The sequence below is a fragment of the Trachypithecus francoisi genome, unplaced genomic scaffold (assembly GCF_009764315.1).
Source record: "Trachypithecus francoisi isolate TF-2019V2 unplaced genomic scaffold, Tfra_2.0 Lachesis_group2, whole genome shotgun sequence".
Lineage (NCBI taxonomy): Eukaryota > Metazoa > Chordata > Mammalia > Primates > Cercopithecidae > Trachypithecus > Trachypithecus francoisi.
In genome coordinates, this window is record NW_022681465.1 from 164,430,911 (window position 1) to 164,455,825 (window position 24,915).

A 24,915-nucleotide genomic window follows, 5' to 3' on the forward strand; every position below is an offset into this window, starting at 1 on the left:
AATTAGATAGGACTAAAGTATCTGAGCAATCAGATTGCCCATGAGTCATTAAGTCTATCCTGTAAGTAGTAGGGCCTGTATTTCCATGTCATATACACCTGCAAGGGAGATAGGTAATTAGAAGAAATAAACATTTCAGCTTTGTCTCACTCTTTTACAAATCATAAAGGCTTAAGCAATTTCCCTTTATCTTTTTGCTATAATTCATTCAGTCTTTAAAGCTTTGGATTATTTTTTCCCCAAAGTTAAGTTAGTTTTAATTTGGCATGATTTTTTTTTTAATTTCAACTTTTATTTTAGATACAGGAGGTCTGTCTTAAATGTTAGATAAATTAATGCGATATTGCTGAATTTTAAAAAATAGGCCATTGTATAACTTATAAAACCTGGTTTGGTATACATATATGCAACATTGACACCCCATCCCCACACATACTTAAGTATGAAAGATTCAGTTCAGAAAGGTTCCTTGGGCTGTATATATAAATGTTTATTAGATTTCTGCCCCTTGTGTTAAACTATCCTTTGTCATGTTGATGTTCTGGAAAAGTTAGTAAGTTCCAGTTGGCATTTTATAAAATACTGACTCATTTGATATTTCCAGATTATCAAAGGCCTACATGTTTATAGAAGAGTGTAATAACTCCTCCCCGCCACCTTTTCGGAAGAGGTTAACTGACTGGGGATCTCTAAAGGTATATTGAGAACACACCTGGATTGTAGTGGGTGTACTTGTTCTGTCACTAATCCCAGGACTATGGGCAGGAAGACCTAGCATTTGTTGATTCTCTATGTGTCAGATGATTTATATGTGCATTGCTCCTAATCTCACAACCACCTTGCAAAGTAGCTATTTTGATTCTGATATTAAAGTTGAGGAAATTGAGGCTCAGAGATAGTAAGGGACTTGTCTGAGTGACTGAGCTGGGATCTGGTCCTAATTCTGTATAATTCCAAATCCATATTCTGTTCATTACTTCCTGGTGCCTGCCAGTGTAGTTGGGTGGAGAGAGGGTTGTCTGGACCCCAGTTTTCTCATCTGTAAAACATGAGATTGGACAAGATGATCACTAAGGTCTGCTTGACTTCTGACACCGATACTGATATTTTAGGGCTTTCTGCTATGGAGACCATGACTCATTCTTAAGCGAAACCCCCTTTGGATGTTTTCAGATATCTCCGATCCTGGCTGAGATTTTCAGACAGGATGTTGACAGATATACTTAATATTAATCTTGTCTCCTGTGATATTTGGATTACTGCCAATTCTGTGTCACTCAAGACAATGGGGAGCACTATTTTCTCTGTTCTTTTATCTTTATACAAACCTACTCTATACTGTTTCTCTTCCTAACCCTGAGCTATGTGTTTCTATTTAACCAGCTCTTGCATTTAAAAATAAAATAAAATATTTATTTGCACATTTGGCCAACTATAACACAGATTTCTGAGTACTTTATTTAAATTCATAATTATTCAATTTATCTCTAGAACAATGTCACATCTTCATAAAACTAGTCAACAATGAGAAAATGATGTCAGAGGACTGCACTGCCAGTTGCCAAGTGAACTATTAGAGCTCATAAAGATAAAATTTAAAATTCCTTCCACATCACCTACATACTTGATGTGTACATACACACTTCTGATTATAATGGAACCACATTTTGAATTCACATAGATTTTTTTTTTTTTTGAGATGGAGTCTCGTTCTGTCGCCCAGGCTAGAGTGGAGTCACGCCATCTCGGCTCACTGCAAGCTCTGCCTCCTGGGTTCATGCCATTCTCCTGCCTCAGCCTCCCGAGTAGCTGGGACTACAGGCGCCCGCCACCACGCCCGGCTAATATTTTGTATTTTTAGTAGAGACAGGGTTTCACTGTGTTAGCCAAGATGGTCTCGATCTCCTGACCTTGTGATCCGCCCGCCTCGGCCTCCCAAAGTGCTGGGATTACAGATGTGAACCACCGCACTCGGCCTCAGTTCACATAGATTTTTTTAAAGGCATTTTGAATCCATGCTACAGCTCAACTAATGTCAGCATCTTAGATACTAAACCAGTTTCTCTATAAATTTAGAAATAACCACATCTGTATTTTTCTGTTCTGCTAGTGCCATCCAGGAGTTAATCTTCCTCATGTAATCAGAATTACATGGTAAGAAAACAACAAACAACAACACCTTAATTATCTCAGGATTGTCTACCTTTTCTTTTGAAATCATGTGTTTCTATGATGTTTAGTGTCTAATTTTAAGGCTTTCTCCACTGCTCCAAGTATATGCTAGCATCAGATAATTTACAATTTGATTATGACATAAGCACTTAACAATCTTCAAATGATAATTATTGTAACCAACATTCTTTATAGCCTCTCGGCTTTTTTTAGGCTTAGTAATTTGTACAACATCTTTCATTTCCATTCCTGTTAATAGTACTCTGCTAAAAACCCAAAGTTTTCTGCCCGTCTTTATGCAAGGCAACAGTACTGGGTACTGTGGGAGGATACAAATATGCTGAAGATACAATATATACCCTCGAAGAGCTTGTGGTCCAATGGGAAGAAATGGACAAAAATTGTTAGATAAGCTACAAGATAGCAAATGCCATACATAAGAGCACTGTTAGTTGAATACCTTCATGTAGATGAGGTGGAAAGAAACAGAATGTGGTAGATTAAACAGCAAATGAGAGGGAGGTGAAGAAGTGAAGATACTGTGTGGAGATAATCTTTTCAAAATGTTGACCTTATTCTAAGGTGAGAGTGGGACAAAGAGACTGATAAATGAGGCATCAAAGGAAGTTTTTGCAGAGATGTGGAATACCAACATGTTCCTATGCAGATAGTAATGAGATAGTAAAGAGGAGTGTATGATGCATGCATGAGATAAGGCAAATATGTACATCACTGGAAAGGTGAGAATGATGAGTCTGGAGCACTAGGTGGAACGAGAGACCTTGAAAGGGAGGAGGGATACTTTTTCCACTCTAATAAAAAGCAATCAGGAGAACACAAGTGAAGAAGCAAGGATTTAGATTTGGTAGCGGAAAGATAAAAGATAAGAATCCCTCACGGATGGCATGTGACGCTCAATGAGTCATAAGTAAGGTCATTTTCGGCTGGGCACAGTGATGCACACCTGTAATCCCAGCACTTTGGGAGGCCAAGGCAGGTGGATCACCTGAGGTCAGGAGTTCAAGACCAGCCCGGCAAACATGGCAAAACCCTGTCTCTAGTAAAAAGTACAAAAATTAGCCAGGAGAGGTGGCAGGCACCCGTAATCTCAGCTACTCGGGAGGCTGAGATAAGAAGAACTGCTTGAACCCAGGATGCTGAGGTTGCAGTGAGCCAAGATTGCGCCACTGCACTCCAATCTGGGCGACAGAGAAAGCCTCTGTCTCAAAACAAACACATAAGGTCATTTTCCTGGGTGTACATACAGGGAATGAGGAGAGAAGTTTGAAGAGAAGTGTGAGGGTACAGAATAGTGAGAAAGCAATCTATGGGGAAAAAATCATGGCTGCTTTGCTGAGCAAAATTATATGCTCATCTGAGATCTATAACCAAGCAAACAAAGTGAGACCAACCAGGTAGCAGTGGAGAACAGAGATAGATAGCTTCCACCAGATGTTTTGTTGGGCAAATGATGGAGACGGGGAATATGAGTATAACAAAGGAAGTTTTAAGAAATAAATCTAGAAATAAATGTTGAGGCCAGTTCATGGAGGGCCCTGAATGTCAGGCTAAAATATATAAATTTTATTTCACAGGCAATGGGAATCCATGGAAGAATTTTTGACTATGAAAATGATGTTCCCAAAGCTGTCTTCCTACATAATTAACCTGTCTTAAATGTAAAGCATTGAGTTGGTTAAAGAAAATAAATTATGAGACTACCTGCAAAGGACCAGAGATTAGATAAAGGTAAGCCACAGTGGACTTCAGCCAGACCACTGAAGGTTAAATTCCTAAGCCTTTCCTTTATTATTTATTTTTAAATGCAAGGTCTCTCACTGTCATTCTGTTGCCCAGGCTGGAGTGTAGTGGCATCTCAGAAGACTAATCTTAGGTTTTACAATAGTGATGCTTATCTACAGGAGCGACTGGGAAAGTCACAAAATCACATCTCACTGCAGCCTCGACCACCCAGGCTCAAGTGATCCTCCCATTTCAGCCTCCTGAGTAACTGAAACTACAAGCATGCACCACCACACCCAGCTATTTTTCTTTTTAAATTTTTATAGAAATGGGGTCTCACTGTCCTGCTTAGTCTGGTTTCAAACCCCTGGGCTCAAGCCATCCTCCAGCTTGGCCACCCACAGGGCTGGGATTACAAGTGTGAGCCACCTTACATGGACAAGAGATCTTCTAGGGTTTTTATACTATTAGGTCTAACATTTAAGTCTCTAATCCATCTTGAATTAATTTTTGTATAAGGAGTAAGGAAAGGATCCAGTTTCAGCTTTCTACTTATGGCTAGTCAATTTTCCCAGCACCATTTATTGAATAGGGAATCCTTTCCCCATTTCTTGTTTTTGTCAGCTTTGTCAAAGATCAGATGTCTATAGATGTGTGGTATTATTTCTGAGGGCTCTGTTCTGTTCCATTGGTCTATATCTCTGTTTTGGTACCAGTACCATGCTGTTTTGGTTACTGTAGCCTTGTAGTACAGTTTGAAGTCAGGTAGCATGATGCCTCCAGCTTGGTTCTTTTGGCTTAGGACTGTCTTGGCAATGCAGGGCCTTTTTGGTTCCATATGACCTTTAAAGCAGTGTTTTCCAATTCTGTGAAGAAAGTCATTGGTAGCTTGATGGGGATGGCATTGAATCTATAAATTACCTTGGGCAGTATGGCCATTTTCACAATATTGATTTTTCCTATCCATGAGCATGGTATGTTCTTCCATTTGTCTGTGTCCTCTTTTATTTCACTGAGCAGTGGTTTGTAGTTCTCCTTGAAGAGATCCTTGACATCCCTTGTAAGTTGGATTTCTAGGTATTTTATTCTCTTTGAAGCAATTGTGAATGGAAGTTCATTCATGATTTGGCTCTCTGTTTGTCTGTTACTGTTGTATAAGCTTCTGCACAGCAAAAGAAACTACCATCAGAGTGAACAGGTAACCTACAGAATGGGAGAAAATTTTTGCAATCTCCTCATCTGACAAAGGGCTAATATCCAGAACCTACAAAGAACTCAAACAAATTTACAAGAAAAAAACAAACAACCCCATCAAAAAGTGAGCAAAGGATATGAACAGACATTTCTCAAAAGAAGGTATTCATATATCCAACAGACACATGAAGAAATGCTCATCATCACTCGCCATCAGAGAAATGCAAATCAAAACCACAATGAGATACCATCTCACACCAGTTAGAATGGCAATCATTAAAAAGTCAGGAAACAACAGGTGCTGGAGAGGATGTGGAGAAATAAGAACACTTTCACACTGTTGGTGGGATTGTAAACTAGTTCAACCATTGTGGAAAACAGTATGGCGATTCCTCAAGTATGTAGAACTAGAAATACCATATGACCCAGCCATCCCATTACTGTGTATATACTCAAAGGATTATAAATCATGCTACTGTTAAGACACATGCACATGTATGTTTATTGTGGCACTGTTCACAATAGCAAAGACTTGGAATCAACCCAAATGTCCATCAGTGACAGACTGGATTAAGAAAATGTGGCACATATATACCGTGGAATACTATGCAACCATAAAAAAGGATGAGTTTGTGTCCTTTGTAGGGACATGGATGCAGCTGGAAACCATCATTCTCAGCAAACTATCACAAGAACAGAAAACTAAACACCGCATGTTCTCACTCATAGGTGGGAACTGAACAATGAGATCACTTGGACATGGGAAGGGACAAGGAACATCACACACTGGGGCCTATCATGGGGAGGGGATGGGGGGAGAGGGGAGGGATTGCATTGGGAGTTATACCTGATGTAAATGACGAGTTAATGGGTGCTGACAAGTTGATGGGTGCAGCACACCAACATGGCACAAGTATACATATGTAACAAACCTGCACGTTGCGCACATGTACCCTAGAACTTAAAGTATAATAAGAAAAGAAAAGAAAAAGCATATTAAGCAACATGGTACAAAGACACAGTTCCATTAAGGTTTATTCAATATCCATCTATCCAACACCTTATGACTATCAAGCATCAGGCACTGAGATAGGCCATGAATACAAAGAGAAATAAGACATCATCTTCATTTCTCTTCAAGAAACCTACAGTACATTGATAAAAAATGAAAAGGAAAAAGATATCTATAATAGATATTCTGATTGTCATATGCATAAGGTTTATGGGTGTATAACTCATGCAAAGGTCAGGAAAAGGATGGGAGGTGGTAGTGGTGATGGAGACAGTCACAAAAGACTTCCTTTAAGAAAGATCTGAAGACAAAGCAGATGGGGTGGAAGTAAGGGTTAGGACAATCTAGAAAGAGGAAATAATGTGACGCCTGCAGGTACAGAGCAGAGTGATGCCTTGGGGGAGAATTCCCTGTAGTTGCATAATGGCTAGAGCTACTACTATCACAGTTCTTTTTTTTTTTTTTCTTTGAGGCAGAGTTTCACTCATGTTGCTCAGGCTGGAGTGCAATGGCGCGATCTCAGCTTACTGCAACCTCCACCTGCCTCAGCCTCCCAAGTAGCTGGGATTACAGGCACGCACCACCATGCTGGCTAATTTTGTATTTTTAGTAGAGATGGGGTTTCACTATGTTGGTCAGGCTGGTCTCGAGCTCCTGGCCTCACGTGATCCGCCCACCTCGGCCTCCCCAACTGTAGGGATTACAGGGGTAAGCCACTGCCACCAGCCTTACATTTCAGTTAGGTTTGGATTTTGCTCATCGTATGTGGATTTTAATTCTTTAGTATATTTATTTATTTTGTTTTCCCCTTCCTTGATTCGAAGTTCAATCAAGATTTTTTTCACTCTTGCTTAATTTTCATAAACACTTAATTTTAAAAGAGTGTTTACTATAATGGATGCATGTAATACATCCAGGAATAATACAAATAAAATTTAACCAAGACAGAAATAGACATGTGGTGGGTCATGTGTGTAATTGCAGCATTTTGGGAGGCCAAGGTGGGTGGATCACCTAAGGTCAGGATTTGGAGACCAGCCTGGTCAACATGGTGAAACCCCGTCTCTACTAAAACTACAAAAATTAGCAGGGCGTGGTGGTGGGCTCCTGTAAGCCCAGCTACTGGGGAGGCTGAGGCAGGAGAATTGCTTGAACCTCGGAGGCAGAGGTTGCAGTAAGCCAAGATGGTGCCACTGCACTCCAGCCTGGGGACAGTGCAAGACTCTGTCTCACAAAAAAAAAAAAAAAAGAAAAGAAAAGAAAATAGAAAAAGAAATATACATGAGAAATAAGTCATTTAAAAGGGATAAGAGTGTTTACTTATTCATTGCCTTAGATTAAATTAACCAAAAGGAAAGCTGACATAATTGAGGCAATAGAAGACTGGTAGATCAGTTTTCTTCAGGAATGTTTTCAAAGGATGAAAGCTTTTTTATACAATATAAATGAAAGCATTCGACAGCATGTGCTCATGAAAAAGGAAAAAAGAAAACCTCAAACCAGTTTCCATTCCCATAAGCATTTATTCTGATGTGAATTCTTAGCATCTTGACACTGCTTTATTGATGAATAAATTAAGGTAATTTATTTTGTTTGCCATTATTTCCACATACGTATCTTTGTTTAGAACCCACAGCTTCTGCTAAATAAATTGTCTCCCTTTGGCTTCAGATCAAAAACAACCTCAAAAGAAGGTCATCTTTGCTGAAATTCAATTATTGACTCTCTCGGGACTTACAAGGAAAAGTTATGGCTATGAAAAAGAAAAGATTAGCCCCTTATATCTGGAAGTTTTGTTTATAGCATCAAGATAGATGGATTATATAAGTTCTGGTTTAAATACTTTGTCTTCTTTTGCTACAATTAATAAAACTAAGCACTGATTCTCACATTCAGAGTAGTCAGCTGTGTATTTCCCTCAATTTCTTTGACAATCTCTTAGATTTGTGGAGTTAAGTACATTCTATTAAAAGTATATTCAATTCTAACTTTTGCTTCTATGACTATGTGACACTTAGTTGTTAACATCCATAAATGAGAACAGTTAAATAAACATGGCATTTCCATACTCGCATCCAATCCTATTTGAATTAGAAGTAGAGTGATACTAGATCTAGTATTCAGGAGCATGCTCCCATTTCTAATATCTTTGAGTATGAATATAAATTTGTATGTCAGAATTTATCCCAAGTGATGTCCTGACTTTTTTTTCCTGTTTTTGTTTTTTGTTTGTTTGTTTTTCTTTATTTTTTTATTTTTTGAGACGGAGTCTTGCTCTGTCGCCCAGGCTGGAGTGCAGTGGCCGGATCTCAGCTCACTGCAAGCTCCGCCTCCCGGGTTTATGCCATTCTCCTGCCTCAGCCTCCCGAGTAGCTGGGACTACAGGCGCCCTCCACCTCGCCCGCTAGTTTTTTTTTTTTTTTTTTTGTATTTTTTAGTAGAGACGGGGTTTCACCATGTTAGCCAGGATGGTCTCGATCTCCTGACCTCGTGATCCGCCCATCTCGGCCTCCCAAAGTGCTGGGATTACAGGCTTGAGCCACCGCGCCTGGCCCTGTTTGTTTGTTTTTGAGACAGAGTCTCACTTTGTTGTCCAGGCTGGAGCGCAGTGGCGTGATCTCGGCTCACTGCAACTATTGTGTCCCGGGTTCAAGTGATTCTCCTGCCTCAACCTACTGAGTAGCTAGGACTGCACCAATCACCACGCCTGGCTATTTTCTGTATTTTTAGTGGAGGCATAGTTTCACCATGTTGGCCAGGCTGGTCTCGAACTCCTGACTTCAAGTGATCCACCCATCTCGGTCTCCCAAGGTGTTGGGATTACAGGTGTGAGCCACCATGCCTGGCTGTCCTGACTTTTAGATCTAACAATATGATCACAATAGATATATAAAGTATTAAAATTTGAAAATTAAAAATATGTATTTTAAAGGAGTTCTTATGTTAAAAGCTTGTTAATCTTTAAAAAATAGTAAATAAACATTATGAATTAATTAATGCTATACATAATTTAAAAGGAAAATGAATAATGTCTGGCTGTGGCAAAACCTTACAAAAATGAAATAAAAGCATATTGAAAGTTAACTACATTTTGTCAGAAATTTTCCAGAGGTTTTGGCACTCACCCAAAGTTACAAAAACCTATTTACTCTGAACAGCCATCAAAACTGTTCTGGTCAGCAGGGATAAAGGGACTGGAAGGCATTGTCAAATAGGTTGACATATTGTGAGTCAACTTAGAGGATGATACGTTTGTGTGAAGTCAGAATCCTATCACAGACAGCCTAGTGTGATAAAAATTTTTGCTATCCTATTGCCTTATACATTTGGGGATTTTCTATTTTTTTTTATTTTTTTGAAATGAGTCTCTCTTTGTCACCCAGGCTGGAGTGCAGCAGCATGATCTCAGCTCACTGCAAACTCCGCCTCCCGGGTTCAAGTGATCCTCATGCCTCAGCCTCCAGAGTAGCTGGAATTACAGGCCTGCACCACCACACCCAGCTAAATTTTGTATTTTTTGGTAGAGTCAGGGTTTCCCCATGTTGGCCAGGCTGGTCTCAAACTCCCTATCTCAAGTGATCCGCCTGCCTCGGGCTCCCAAAGTGCTGGGATTATAGGCGTGAGCCACTGCACCCAGCCTTTTTAAGAGTTAAGTCAATACAGATTATAACATAGTGATTCTATAGAGCTAAGTTTTATCCCCTTGATCTGTCTTGTAAGTACTTGTTCTGCCTTTGAGGACTGGTAACAATTCTTGTTTTCTTTCATTCCTGAAGCATACAGGTATTTCTCTTGTCATCTCTCTTTGCATCCTTTCATTTCCTTGGCCTCAGCAATCTACCTTTTTGAATTACAATCAATCAATTTACAGTTTACCCTTGAACAACACAGCGGTTAAGGTTGCTGACCTCCTGCACAGTTAAAAATTCACATATAATTTTGACTCCCCCAAAACTGAACTACTAATAGCCTGCTGTTGACTAGAAGCTTTACTGATAACATAAACAGCGGGTTAACACAAGTTTTATGTTATACGTATCACATACTGTATTCTTATAATACAGCAATCTAGAGAAAAGAAAATGTTATTCAGAAAATTATAAGGAAGAGAAAACATATTGACTATCCATTAAGCAGAAAAATGGATCCAATATCTTCATCTTCAGCATCTGAGGAGGAGGAGGAAGAGAAGGGGTTGGTCTTGTCATCTCAGGGGTGGCAGAGGCAGAAGGAAATCTGGGTATAAGTGGACCAGCACAATTCAAACATATGTTGTTCAAGGGTTGACAGTATAATAATGCAAGTTCAGTCTGTGGCTGAGGGCTCCTCCTTCCTTTGTTTGCCAAGTTCTATTCAAAGTTCTCTAGAATAGGAACGAGGTTCCTTACTTATTCACCAGGAAAGCCATGGAAAAAAAGTAGCCTCTGGAACATGTCTTGACCATCTTTATGGAGCAGACGCTCTATCAGTGTGCCCAGATTCAGATGATAGCTTGGCATAGCAGAACTTCCAGGTCTTAGTGGAAAACTGGGGAGTCAGGGGACATTTATAGCCACAGTTTCTGGGATTAAGAAAAGCACGTGCAGAAGAGCAGTAACATTTTCAGTCTTGCCAGACCCGTTTCTTATGCTTGGCTGAGTTAATAATACACTTTTCTGGGATCCAACTGCATACGAGGCAACTAAGGAAAAATGAATGCTATTCCTCTTACATTTTTTCTTTTTAATTATATGTTCTTTGGCAAATATCAAATTATGGCTTTATTTAATTGAGGAATTTAGAGGCATAGTAGGGTAATCTGGTCCACGCCAGTGTATCTTTAGAATACCATAGTAAATTACCATATGCACATAGATTACCATAATGCACGGAGGTTTATGTCTAATATACATATTAGATACATATAACATTATCCTGCTGGCCAGAAATAAATCCTGTGCCGTCAAACAGAAGTCTCCTGCTTGTCCAGCAGAATTTGGTTTTGTGCATCCTTTCTAAATTTGATTTGATGAGCTCAAGCTCCCTAAAAATATCTACTCTTTCCTCCAAATGTATTCATATGACCAATGTAGCTAATCTCTATCCTTAAGCTCCTATCATGAAACACTGAGTTACTAAATAAAATAATAGTGAGGTTTCTGGAGAGCGACAGGAGAGAACACCATTCACTTTTTCTTTTCAACAAGTGGTTTATACCAGGGACAGCTGCTCCACTATTGACAGCTGGCTGACAATTGTTTGCAACCCCAAAGTCTCCAATTCAGCTTATGTTGACAAATTGATGTCCATCTGCTGATGTTTGACAAAGGAGTGCCCAAGACTGTTCTGCAAATATCCTGGAAGGAAGTATCTTCCTCCCCAGCTCCAGTCTGAGCTATTTAGCAGCATTCCCAAGCAGTACATGCCCTTCAGGTAATCAGAGCAGTCTCTGTAGTTAAGAAGGAAACCTTTGAAATTGATCAAGCTCCAATTCCCTCGTGCCTTGTCTGACATTTAGCTGGTGCTTGCCTCTCTGGATACAGAGGCAAGAAGACTTTTTCTTTTTTTTAAACAAACAAACAAAAAGTACCATTCCTAAGGAATGGACAGAAGGAAGGGAACACCATTTCCTGATAATGGTCTAATTCCAAAATTAGTCTTATAAAACAAAGGAGGGACGGGACCTTGACATCATTGAATTCCCACAGCTGGTGCAGTTAGAAAACACTGGACCCCAACCAAAAATTTCAGAGTAGATCTTTTTGCCCTTTGTTAATTACAAAATAAATAGATTTCCAGACCTCTCACAAAGGAAGGACCTAAATAAGTAGTGTAAAAATGAGAGGGAGAAAAAAGAAGAGAAATTGTGTACTTTCCTGACAAGATAAAGCAGTGGATAGTTCTCTTCCCCAAGTTTATAAGGTTTAACTAAAAACAGATTAGAAGGCATGGTGAGAGGTGTATTTTGTCTTCTATCCAGAAAGCTTCCTCATCTTCTTTTATCTGGTAACACACTCTAGCCCTTCACCTCTGGCACATGACTCAGGTGTGGTCCAGGATCATATCCCATTGCCTTGGCCACAGTAATTGATCTAAGGAGTAAGAAAGTGATATGAGCAGGGGCAATCAAATTCCTTCTCTGAGATTTCTTTGTAGACTGAGAAGGAAGCTCTGTTACCTGGAGTTGGGTGTGAATTAATGTTCTTTGATTGCAAGCACTATAAACCAGTGTTAACTACCTAAAGAAAAAAAAAGAATTTATTCTTTGATATAATGTAATGATATAAGATAGCTTTCTGTTTTTTTTTTTTTTTTTTTTTGAGATACAGTCTCTTCCCTCTTCTTTCAGTAACAGAAATCATGCCTCTGTTACTGAAAGAAGGGGGAAGTGGTTCTGAGCAGGAATGGTAAGTGTTCACTATACAGGATTAAGACTGGACAGCCAAGGGATCCTTTCCCTTTCTGTACCTGCAGTAGTCTACATGGGGTCAACAGGCAAGGAGGGGCCAAGGGAGCAGTCTAGAAAGCCTGCGGTTCAGCCTCCTTACCAGCCTGAAGGGCTCATACATCCCTTTCCTTCAACTAGTTTCATTTTAGTTTCTGTCACTTGCAACCAACAAAGTCCTGATCAATGCTTAGTTTTTACCTCAGTGCTATTTAAGCCTATAGGTCTCTAAAATGACATTTTGAAAATCACAATCACACTGAATTTGTACATATTGAATTAGGCCACAGCCTTCAGCTGGAAGAAGTAACATTTCTTGGGATCTTCTGTGCAATAAATCTCTAAGCTCTGCAGGGACTCCTGAAACAGATGCTTATCCTTGTGGAAACTTCTGAAATCAGGAAGAAGACTTTGGTTTAGGGGTCTAGTGGCTCTATTTCAGGAAAACACTTTCAGTGGACAAAGGAAGAGATAACTAACAGGCAATCTCTGAATGAGACCTATAGATTTTTTAATATTTAACTTTTTAATTAAATATAAGCTATATGAGGCAAATATTAAAACTTCTTAGAAATTTATCATATTTAGAAAGTACACCTTTAGTTGATCACTCTTACGCTCTCTTATTTTTTTCCTGCTGTTATTTGCTAGTGTGTATTGGTCTAAATGTAAAATATACCATCTTGGAGTAGCTTCTGTATCTGAAAATTCAGTGGTAGTGCTGTAAAAGTAAATTCCTTCCTGCAAATCCTGGGGTAATGATTCCTGTGGGGGAGACATCTCTTGTGATTTTGTGTCCGGAATTGGTGGGTTCTCTTTCTCACTGACTTCATGAATAAAGTTGTGGACCCCCATGTTGAGTGTTAACAGTTCTTAAAGATGGTGTGTCCAGAATTTGTTCCTTCAGAGGTTCAGATGTGTCTGGAACTTTTTCCTCCTGGTGGGTTCATGGTCTCGCTGTTAACAGTGAAGCTGCAGACCTTTGCAGTGAGCTCATAAAAGCTGCGTGGACCCAAAAACTGAGACACAGCAAGATTTACTGCAAAGAGCAAAAGAACACACCTTCCACAATGCAGAAGGCTATTCCAGCAGGTGCCCCCGGCTGGCTGAGGCAACCTGCTTTTATTCCCTTATCTGGCCCCACCCACATCCTGCTGATTGGTCCATTTTATAGAGAGCTGATTGGTCCACTTTACAGAGAGTTGATTGGTCCATTTTGAAAGAGAGCTGATTGGTGCGTTTACAATCCTTGAGCTAGATGCAGAGTCACAGAGTGCTAGTTAGCTAGATACAGAGTACCAATTGGTGTATTTACAAACCTTGAGCTAGACACAGTTCTCATTGGTGTATTTACAATCCTTGAGCTAGACACAGAGTCACAGAGTGCTAGTCCTCCAAGTCTCCACTAGGTTAGCTAGATACAGAGTACCAATTGGTGTATTCACAAACCCTGAGGTAGACACAGAGTGCTGATTGGTGTATTTACAATCCTCCCGCTAGATAGAAAAGTTCTCCAAGTCCCCATCCAGTTCAGGGGCCCAGCTGGCTTCACCCAGTGGATCCTGCACCGGGGCTGCAGGCGGAGCTGCCCGCCAGTCCTGAGCGGTGCCTGCACTCCTCAGCCTTGGGCTGTCCATGGGACCCGGCGCCACGGAGCAGGGGGCGGCGCCAGTCGGGGAGGCTCAGGCCTGCGCGGTAGTCCACCATAGCGGGAGGAGCTCAGACATGGCGGGCTGCAGGTTCCCTGCTCTGCGGGGAGGCAGCTAAGGCCCTGCGAGAATTTGAGTGCGGCCCCTGCGGGCCAACACTGCTGGAAGACCCCGCGCAACCCCTGCAGCTGCTGGCCTGGGTGCTAAGCCCCTCACTGCCCTGGGCGCGCTGGGCCGGTCCGCCAGCCGCTCCGTGTGCGGGGCCCGCGGAGCCCGCGCCCACCGAGCCCGCGCCCGCTGGAACTCGCCCTGGCCCGGGAGCCCGCACGCAGCCGCGGTTCCCGCCCATGCCTCCCCACACCTCCCCGCAAGCAGAGGGAGGAGGCTCTGACCTCAGGCAGCCCAAAGGGTGCCTCCCATGGTGCTGTGGCGGGCTGAAGAGCTCCTCAAGCGCTGCCAGAGTGGACGCCGAGGCTGAGGAGGCGCTGAGAGTGAGGGCTGCTAGCACATTGTCACTTCTTAATTTTCTATCAAGGCAGTAGCACCCTTGGACATAGTAGAGAGTAGGGAGCAGAAAGTGGAAAAACACTGTGCTTTTGACTACATATCGACCTGAGCTCCATAAAGTCTGATGATGGTGAGTAGTGGTTTTTAACGAAGTCCCAGCAGCTGAAACAGTGAAATTCCAAGACCAGACTAGTTCCTTTCTTAGAAAACCCTAGCTAGACTGGGAAAACAAATATCTGTGTTCAGTGGTGAAAGAAGGTTACCTGTAGAACTCTTGGTCAAATAATTGGTTGCTAGTATGGCGAATAACAGCTTTGAAAAAGCTAGGCTGCGAGAAATTAGAAGAGGAAAAGGTGGCATTGTTCAACAGACCTACACACAAGTGGACAGCTATTCAAGCCTAGTCTTATTCCAGTAAATATTAACATGACCTCTCTCTAAACGCTTGGAATGCTGCCAACTCAAGATTTTATTTAGGCCCAATGCACTTTCTTTAAAACACACTTACACTTGACAGGGTTTTTAGTCAGTGTTAGGATTGCTTTAATCACTACTTTTTTATTTTCTAATGGAGATAATGTTCACATAACATTAAAATTCACCATGTTAACAATTTTAAAGTGTACAGTGGCTTTACTGTATTAAAAATACTGTGTAACCACTGCTATATCTCATTCCAGAACATTTTTGTCACCTCCAAATCCCTCTTTTCCTAACACCTAGTTGCCACAGGAACTTTGATCCTAAGGAAGTTTGCAGGTGGAGAGGTAAAAAGAATATTGCAAGAGAGAGAAGGTTTGAACTCAGTGTCTAGGAGTGAGCATCATGATAAAAGATTCACTTTAAAATATTGATGAAAATTGGCTCTGGGGTGTTGGCAAAGAAATATATTTCCAGACTTTCTCAAGAATGTAGGACAGCAATAGTCTGATACTTAAAATAAATGGGGTAAGTTGTCTAGTGTTTAAAAAGCTATGTGTCACTGAAAAATCACTAAAATGTGAATCCTATTACAGGCTTCCCCTCAAAAGTGTAGCTGGCTTGAGTCAGACATTGAGTCTGGGATAAGCCTACCCTGGGATGTACCAGCACTACCTGGGGAGTATCTCCTTAATGGGAGTAAAACAAAGAGATAACTTTTGAGTTGCCAGGACTTTCATTGGGATAATGGGGACATGCATATGTAGGCTAGACACCTTATTTGGTAGCTGTGTGTATTAAGAGAGAAAAGAAAAACAAACTAAAGGAAAAAAGTTCAGAAGGATGCATTCCGTTAAGTATGCTAGCTTGAAATCTATAAACCAAGTTCCTGATGTTCTGGTCAAAGGCAGGCATTTTCATCAGATCAAGTAACTACTCATGCACCAACAACAGGACACAGTCAATAAGGTCTTTTGCAAAGTAACTGTCCTTCTAAGCTAAAGGAAACAAGGATTATTGTTGTTTTTTGTGTGTATGTGTGAGAGAGATGGAATTTCGCTCTGTCATCCAGGCTGGAGTGCAATAGTGCGGTCTCGGCTCACTGCAAACTCCACCTCCCAGGTTCAAGCAATTCTCCTGCCTCAGCCTCCCGAGTAGCTGGGATTACAGGCACCCACCATCACACCCGGCTAATTTTTGTGTTTTTAGTAGAGATGGGATTTCACCGTGTTGGCCAGGCTGGTCTTGAACTCCTGACCTCAGATGATATGCCTGCCTCAGCCTCCCGAAGTGCTGGGATTACAGGTGTGAGCCACCACGACTGGCCACAAGGATTGTTTTAAAATTTAACCTTAGGTTCCTGCGTACTGAAGTGTACCAAAAGGTGAACTCAAGCTTTGAAGGGATACAATAGGTGTTTTATTGAGTTCTGCTGAATAGAGCTGTAAGCATTTCAGGTGTGGAAATGATGGAAGGAATCTGCCTTGGGTTGTGATTATTTGAACAAAGTAAAATTAACAAACAACACTCAGGCTGTAAGTTTCCCGCTGTGCCAGTTTTGTAATAAAAGTGCTTTTCTTTTCAGCTGAACTTTCCATCGACTTAAATCGTTTATTTCTTTGGAGGTAATTTAAGCACACTGCCAATGAAATAGTTTACTGTGTTTATGTTTTTAAAAAAGAAAGAAGTTTGATAGCACACTATTTCATTAATTTGAATATGAATATGCCTAAAAATATTCCTAATATTCTGGAAGATCCCTCTGATCCCTCTGATTGGAAGACCTGAATGGCAGACCTGAATGACCTATAGGCTGCTTAGAAAATGAACCAAATAAGGAAAAATCACACAGAGGTAAAAAGGAGTTCTAACTTATTTGGAAACATTCCATTAATCTGCTTGTTAGAACTGTAAGCATCAGTTTGTAACTATAACAGAGAAATAGCTGAATGCTAATCTAGGTAACAAATGTCACTTAGAATCAACACTTTTTTTTCCCTTCTCGCCATATAATTGTTAAAACAAAGCAAGCCTTCAGAGTAGGTGACCATGTATCACTTACTGAAGGCTAGAAGGGAACTCCTTTTCCAAAGTGGTTCATTCTCTATTTATTATGGGGTCTGAAATTATACCATTGGAGATTTATTTCTTAGATCATGACAGTCTTTTGTTCATTGAGAAGAATCGACTTTTAAAGTACAAATACCCATGGTATGGGTGGCTCATTAAGTATTACACTATATATATGTATATATATTTTATTTTACTTTTTGAGACCCGGTCTCACTCTGTCACCCAGGCTGGACTGCAGTGGTGGGATCTCGGCTCACTGCAACCTCTGCCTCCCAGGTTCAAGTGATTCTCCTGCCTCAGCCTCTGGAGTAGCTGGGATTACAGGTACCCACCACCATATCCAGCTAATTTTTGTATTTTTAGTAGAGATGGGATTTCCCCACGTTAGCCAGGCTGGTCTCGAACTCCTGACCTCAGGCAATCCATCCACCTCGGCCTCCCAAAGCACTGGGATTACAAGTGCCAGCCACCATGCCCGGCCTACACTACATTTTAACTTGACCACTAGTTGAAGGTGTATTGGAGATGTTTTTTGTTTGTTTAAATTTATTTTCATTTTAATTTTTGAGACAGAGTCTTGCTCTTTCACCAAGGCTGAAGTGCAGTGGCAAGATCTCAGCTTACTGCAACCTCTGCCTCCCAGGTTCAAGCAAGTCTCATGCCTCAGCCTCCCAAGTAGCTGGGATTACAGGAATGCACCACCACGCCTGGCTAGGAGATACTGATTTTGCCTATCACTCTTTTCCAGTAATGAGATATTCCTTTAAGAAAGTGAATTTCTCTTAATCCAGCTCTGTGCTTTTGGTGGGAGCTGCTAGCTGGAGCATTCTCCTTCCGCATGTTTACTTCCTCTACCCTGCCACCCAGTGGTGGGGACATGACCATGGTTTGTCCAACCTTATTTCCTCAGCCCTGGCCACAAAGATTGGTTCATATCCACAGATGGGTACCCAACCTAAGGTAGGACTGAGTTCTTTCTTGTACTTTCCAACTAGAGCTAGTGGAAAAATGCTTTCTTTCTTCCCTGGAGATTATTTGATAAGGAGGGCAGCCCATAGCTGCTTGTGGCCATATTTCCATTCTCTTCTGACATCTAGCTTGAGAGAATCAAGTCTCAATGCAGAGAGAAGCAGTGATGAGTGACACAGAAGTTTCCTGATGGTACTTTAGACTGGAATCCATCTGACTCTAAGGCTAGTGCAGTGCTCTCTCTTGGTTTATTTACATGCGCCAGTAAATCACCCTTTCTCCTTAAGCTGTTATGACTGGAGCTCATTTGCAAACAGAGGTCTGAAAACCCAAAACAAACTTTTTACAAGATAATCAGGGGAGTGGTGGTGTTCTAGGTCCAGAAACGTGTGTGTTGGGGGGTGGGTCAGCCCTAATTGTCCTGTGATTAAATAGGGGTCATTATGTGTTAAAGTTACTGGAGATCTTTTCAGACTTTATTCTGAAGTGAATTCAGAGGCCAAGGTTACCAAGGTTTCTGAGAATGATGGTTAATGTTATGCTGGGACCACAATGGCCTTGACAATCTCCCGGACCATTGAATTTGGGTGAGGCTGCAAGGGACCTGCGGAAGAGCAAGATTGTGCAAATATTTGACTTAGGATCTTAGTGCTACATGTCAGTCAACTGAGTCAGTTTCCCTACCAAATAAGAGAAGCAACATGTAGCTCCAAAAGAGAATCACTGTTTTGATCCATAATGGATCTTACAATGACTGGCTTTATTTAAATTTTAAATTTACATCTGTTCATGAGTAGCCATGTTTTTCTCTACAGGTAGTTAAAAAAACCACACACACAAACAGAATAATGGGCAAAAAAAGGGTAGGATTTAATGTTTTCTTCCCTCTCCCAAGCCATTAGAGTCCTAGTCCCTCAGTATTATTTAAATTTTGCCCTCTCAAAATATCCAAGAGACAAAATTGTCATTAGACAGTAAGTAATATTGAAAAAATGAAACTAAGAAGAATTAGAGACCTTGCGATTATTTTTCTTTGCACGGGGTTTAAAATGCAATTGAAAAGTTGAAAGCTTCTCTTAAATGAGCTGGGAAACCTTCTCTAATGTGCTCTACAATCATAGTCAGTTTCTTCTAATGAAACCAGTGAAAAATCTGGCTAATGCCTCAGAATAAGGACTTTTAAATGGATAATATTCTCTAATGGATTTTATTCTTTTAGGCTTCATGGTGGTAAAAGCAAATTTACAAACTGCCTTTATGCTGTTTTATTGAAAGAAAAAACTGTGTTTCAAGTTCACAGTGTTATGTGCATTTGCATCCTGGGAAAGCACTATTCAAAATTGAAAATGAAAATCAAATTCATATGAAAAGCTTTACCATGTAGTCAGGGTGCTGGGAGTGTCTCCCTTTCTGCAACTACACTTCACCTGCTTCCTCTTCCTCCATTTGGTTCTGCATTACTCCTCTTTTTCCACAATTACTTGTGAGTAATAAAGGAAGGCAGAGTAAGAACGATGACATGTTCCTGGCTTTGCAAGAGTGGCACACATCAAAGGAAGACATTTTTCCCAGGGAACCACAGCTTTGCAAGAGATCCACCAGGCAGGAATGAAGTTTGATATTATTGTGACATAGCAGAGTCAGCAGAATGCCCTGAGTCTCCCAAAGATGGGAAAGGCACAGTAGGGTACAGTCAGCTGCTGCTCTAGAGGCTAACTCTCCAAGTGTTGCTTGTGCAGTGGCAGGGTAATGAACATCTCTAAGCCTCTGCTTATTCTTAGGGAATTCGTAAATGTGCTTACCTTAGAGGTTATTCTTAGAATTAAGTAGACATGGAATGCTTAGCAAAATACCTGGCCCATGGTACTGTATTAAATGTTAACTAGTGTTCTCGCTAAAATAACAGTCTGAGATTTGGGGGTTTCTTGTTTGTTGCCTAACGGTGTGTTTATAGTTTGTTAGCTGGAGAAGTCTTTTTTTTAAAAAATCAGAACCAATGTGGCTATTAACAATTTTCTGAACTACCCAGATTTCATCTCCAGCCAGCCTTCCCTGCTTGTTTCTGGTTCATTTGCCTATTGGAAAAAAAAAGATTATCTTCTCTTCCCCGTGCCCTAGTCTGTCAGCCTGTGTTTTCAGACAGCTCTGTCTCACTCCAGAGCCCAGTCCCTGCAGGCGCCTGCCTTCCTTCTTATGCCCTGCCCTCCCCCTACTACCACCCAGCTTGTCCAGCAACACTTCTCAGATCTATTTCAGTCTAGCTCTTCAGCCTCAAAGACTTTCCCTTAATGAGCAAACCGCTTATTCATTCTCTGTCCCTCTCAAGGTGAAAGTGAATCCAGCCTGGAGTCAGTAGCTCATGTGCTGTATCTATTGGTGCCACACAGAGGTCAGGCCAGGCCTGTGGCCTCGTTTTTTTTGCTTTGTTGCCAATACAACTACATACATGACCCAGCTGATGGGCCAGTGTGGCTCTGTCACGTGGTAATACTGACCTCTAGGGGCTGGCTTTCCTTCACATAGAGTCTTTATCTTCTCGTTGAGTTCCAGAACCGTGATGGCAGCCTCTTGCTTAGCTGTTGCCAAATCAGTTTGTAGCTTTTTCACTTTCTTTTCATGCTTCAGTTTCTTAAAAAAATAAAAAATAAAAAAGTAAGAGTTTCCATCACTGGGGACAGACGCATCAAAGAAATAAAAGGAATGATGTCTGAACAAACACTGCCTTTGAAGCCTGCTTAGATGAAACAGTCCCTGTTTATCTAGATTGAGTCCTGTTCGAGGTTTGTGAAACAGTGTATGTGCTCCTGTCAGAGCGTTTGAACCCTCAACCAAAAAAGCCCACTCTCTACATCATAGTATCTTTTATACTTTTGAAGAGTTTTTATCTGGGTCAGAACCCTGTTGCTTATAATAGAGGCAATTAGAAGAACTCTAGTTGCCAGTTGGCATTTGCCACTGAGGTACTAATGCCTACTAGTATCAGACTTTTTTTCCCCATCTGTAAGTAGACTCATGTGAAATAGAGCCTTGATTCTAAGTCATTTCCCCCTCAACACTATAATGGTTTGCTTTCAGATACACTCTAAAATGTGTGATGTGACCACCAAATGCTGGTGTTTTCTGATATTTAGTATGGGATCCATATGGGGAAAGTGTCAAGGGTAAGAAAGGGTCAAACATAAGAATGGTTTTGAAGCAGTAGTGAACAGGAATGCCTTGCTCTAAAATAATTTGATTTAGGAGATCTAAATCTTTGGGAGAGCTGCATCAGGAACTTGTTACATAACTGAAGGATTCACCTTGAGACTTCATGACTCAAAAGTTCCTTTTAGGGTTTCAAAGTAGATTTGATTCTTTAAAATTGGGTTTATCTGCTACTTTGGAGAAGCTGTCTGTTGTGAAAGGTGTTGCATTTGTACTTTCGTGTTGCTTTTGTATAGCTACCTTTCCATTGAAGAGCTCACCTTGCCAAGTCTTTGTGTGCTGGTAATTAGAAAGCTCAGAAAATGATCTACTAACATTTCTTATCAGACATAAATCTTGAGATAGGGAAGGGATGGTTTTTGCTCACTAGGGAAGATCATGTTCTTCCCTGGTCTCTGAAGGCAGTATACTCAGGCAGCAGGGAATTTCTCTACTCTTTGAGAGTAACACCAGTAAAATCAATTTATCAAAAATGGTCTTAAATAGAAATGGGCCTCTCATTTCAAAGACCCCTCATTTCACTTTTTGCTTTGTTGCCAGCACGACTACATACATCATCCGGATGATTTATGAGATCTAAACCTTTGGGAAGTCACTCAGATCAGGTTATCTTCTAGACCCCAAACAGGAAGATCAGGACTTCACTAAAGCTTAATGGCATAAACACGGCTAAAAGGAATGTGTTACTCGAAGGAGAACGGTAGGCATGGAACTTCTTTAAGGGGAGTTAGAGGGTAGAATTAGGCAAGGTTCAGCCAGCACAATCCAGGTGAGATGTACCCTGAGCCACAACGCAGAGGCCTGGTTTTCATGGCAGTACTTGTAAAGAGGTAGTACTAATTATTAGGATGCATCCTCTGGGTGTCAGGCACGATGCTGGCCAGATGTTGAAACATGAAGACTGATGAAGTCTCTGCCTCCAAGTCATGAAGACCTTCTAACGAATTCCTTTCTTCTGAGCCTCTATTCACTAAAAGGCTTCATAATTTGGCCTGTCGTGTGTACCTTAGTTCAGGAGAGACCGAGCTGACCAAGAAATATGTCTGGGTATTTGGCAGCTGGACAGCTGTGTTTTTCAATTATTAAGTTGGCATTTTAATATATACCTCTGTCTCTTGTGAGCTGGTTTGGGTCAGCTTGTTCATGAGGATCTCATCTATCCCAGGCCTGCAGTGACAGCACCTTATGAGGTCCTGGATGGTCACCATTGACCTTTTCCTCTTCAATACTCTTCCATGCTCAAATTTCTACACTTTCTTTTTACAATTTAGAACTTTGGAGATATAGAGTAGGAGGAAGGGTACAGAAATGAAAATTGAGAAAGTGGAGAAAATGAGGGAAAATAAGGCAAGAGAGATTGTGAAGGGAGTGCTAGAAAGTGTCCTGAAAGAACTAACAGTAGTATGTGTGCTGAAATGTTAAGGACTAGGTGTGCTAATGAGAGCAAGTTGCAATGAAATGCATAAATAAGACAGTTGGATAGAGAAACAATAGATACCTGATAAGATGAAGAAGATAGTAAAATATTCATTGTAGAATCTATTTTTTGACTTATATGGGTGTTTACTATATAATTATTTCAACTTTTTTGTATGTTTGCAAGTTTTCATTATAGGATATTGGGAGAGAAAGAACTAAGATTTATCTTCCTTACATTGCCCCCCCTTAATTCTTAATAAATGGTATTCAAATTCTCAAATCATGTCACAACTCTTCACATGCAGATATGCATTTTTCCAGAAACTTTTCTCAAAGTATGTATTGACAGTAAATAAACACAAGAAAAAATAAATGCAGTGAGGTGAGAATTAATGAACAGTCACCAGGAGTGTCTGTCACTAAGAAAAAGGCTTACCAAGCTACATTTTCATTTTGATGGAATAATTTGATGAATAGAATTCAGGAACTCAGTGCACAGAGACAGGGTTTCTCAATATCAGTTAAGAATTTCACCTTTCTAGGTACACATTTTAACTCTTTTTAAAAAAATATTCAGTTACCAGAAAACACGTTCCTGTCTGTCTTTTACGGTAATTATATGTTCTGTCTCTTCTATTATAATATTTGTATATTTACCTTATAATCTGAGAAGGAAATTGAGACTATTTAGTTTGGAGAAGACATTACAGTATACAGGGCAGTCATGGCAGTTGACTTTAGTTACCTAAGGGACTATTCAAGAGGAGCGGAAGCTGAGTCAAACAATGTTGTTTTCAAGATAACATGAAGAACAATGGGTAGAAACCATGAGGAGGCAGACGTTGGCACAACATGAGAAAGAACCCTCCAACAGTCAGAGCTGCATCCAGAACAGGATAGGATGCATCCTGGCAAAGACCTCCTGCTCTGGGAAAGATCAAGCAGGGACTGGATGGACATCTTCAGACAGGCCCTTGGTGACCTGTGGGACCTGGGTTGAGAGGTCACTGGAAGTTGGGCTTCCCTCAACTCCTTCCACTTCTGGCTTTCTCCAGCTCCCTGAGGGGCACAGCACATGAGTAAATGGACATCTCAGCCCTCAAAGCCTCCAGGGTTGGTGTAGTTGGTACACTTTAAAGATAATTCTGGTATTTGTGAGAAGTTGGATAAGAAGGCCAAGAAAGCCTGTGGGTCCCTTAGAATTCAAGGATGATGTGAATCAAAATGTCACTTTAATATTTAGCTATAAGGGAGGGGAAAATTAAATTTAAATTAAAAATTGGATAAAAGACTTAGATTGGCTGTCTAACGTTTCTGTTGAGACCTTTTGATTACTCAGATACACTTAAAAATAGTTCAACATCTTCATCTTTTTTTTTTTTTCTTTTCTCCAGAAAGAATTGCTCTCTGCTATTAATTCATAGCTTTAACCAAGCCCTTTGGGCATTTCAAACAATTCAATTTGCCAACATGTTTTTCTTAGTCATAGACATCAAATGATTTCAGCAACAATAATATTTTCCTTGCTGTTTGGTGTTCACTAGCCAGGCAACCCAAATGTCATACTTGAATCTAATGCAGTCTGTTATGGTCTCCTTAGTAACTAGGAACTCTCTTTGGTGATTACTGAAAGGATAGGAAGGCTTTATAGCTTGGAGGTAAATTCCTATTACTGTGCTCTTTTCCTACTTCTCCTACTGGGTAGAAAGAGGGAGGAAATCATGTATTTGTGCAATGTTTTGAAAAGGAAATATCTATTCGTATCATATTGCTGAATGGCTTGCATTATTCCAAGTTAATGAGAATTAGAAATAACCAGGGAACTATTCATAGAAGAGGGTCAACACAAAGTTGCCAGCACTGTTTAAAATTTCTGGGTATTTCCACATACTTTAAACTGTGGCAGTTACCCAATTGCCTGGCCCATGACATTTCTAAGCCTTAGATTCATGTCATAGGACTACTGTGGGGATCCAAGGACATAACATAGAAGTGACAGCACCCAGCACTATGCCATGTAGTAGTTATGTCTTTCTGGTTTTGTCATTACTCTTAAAACACATAAGAGAAAGTTTGAACTCTTCACTGAAACACTAAGCACCTTCTCTAAGGATACTTTAGAGGATACT

General features: G+C 40.7%; 1 protein-coding gene across 1 annotated transcript in view; it reads right to left on the reverse strand.

Annotated features, from left to right (window-relative positions):
- Window positions 1–24,915, reverse strand: part of CCDC192 (coiled-coil domain containing 192) — a 241,297-nt gene that overhangs the window by 47,414 nt on the left and 168,968 nt on the right. The window contains exon 6 of the mRNA XM_033181366.1: window positions 20,659–20,791. Coding sequence (XP_033037257.1) covers window positions 20,659–20,791 — 133 coding nt within the window. The remainder of the gene's footprint in view (window positions 1–20,658; window positions 20,792–24,915) is intronic.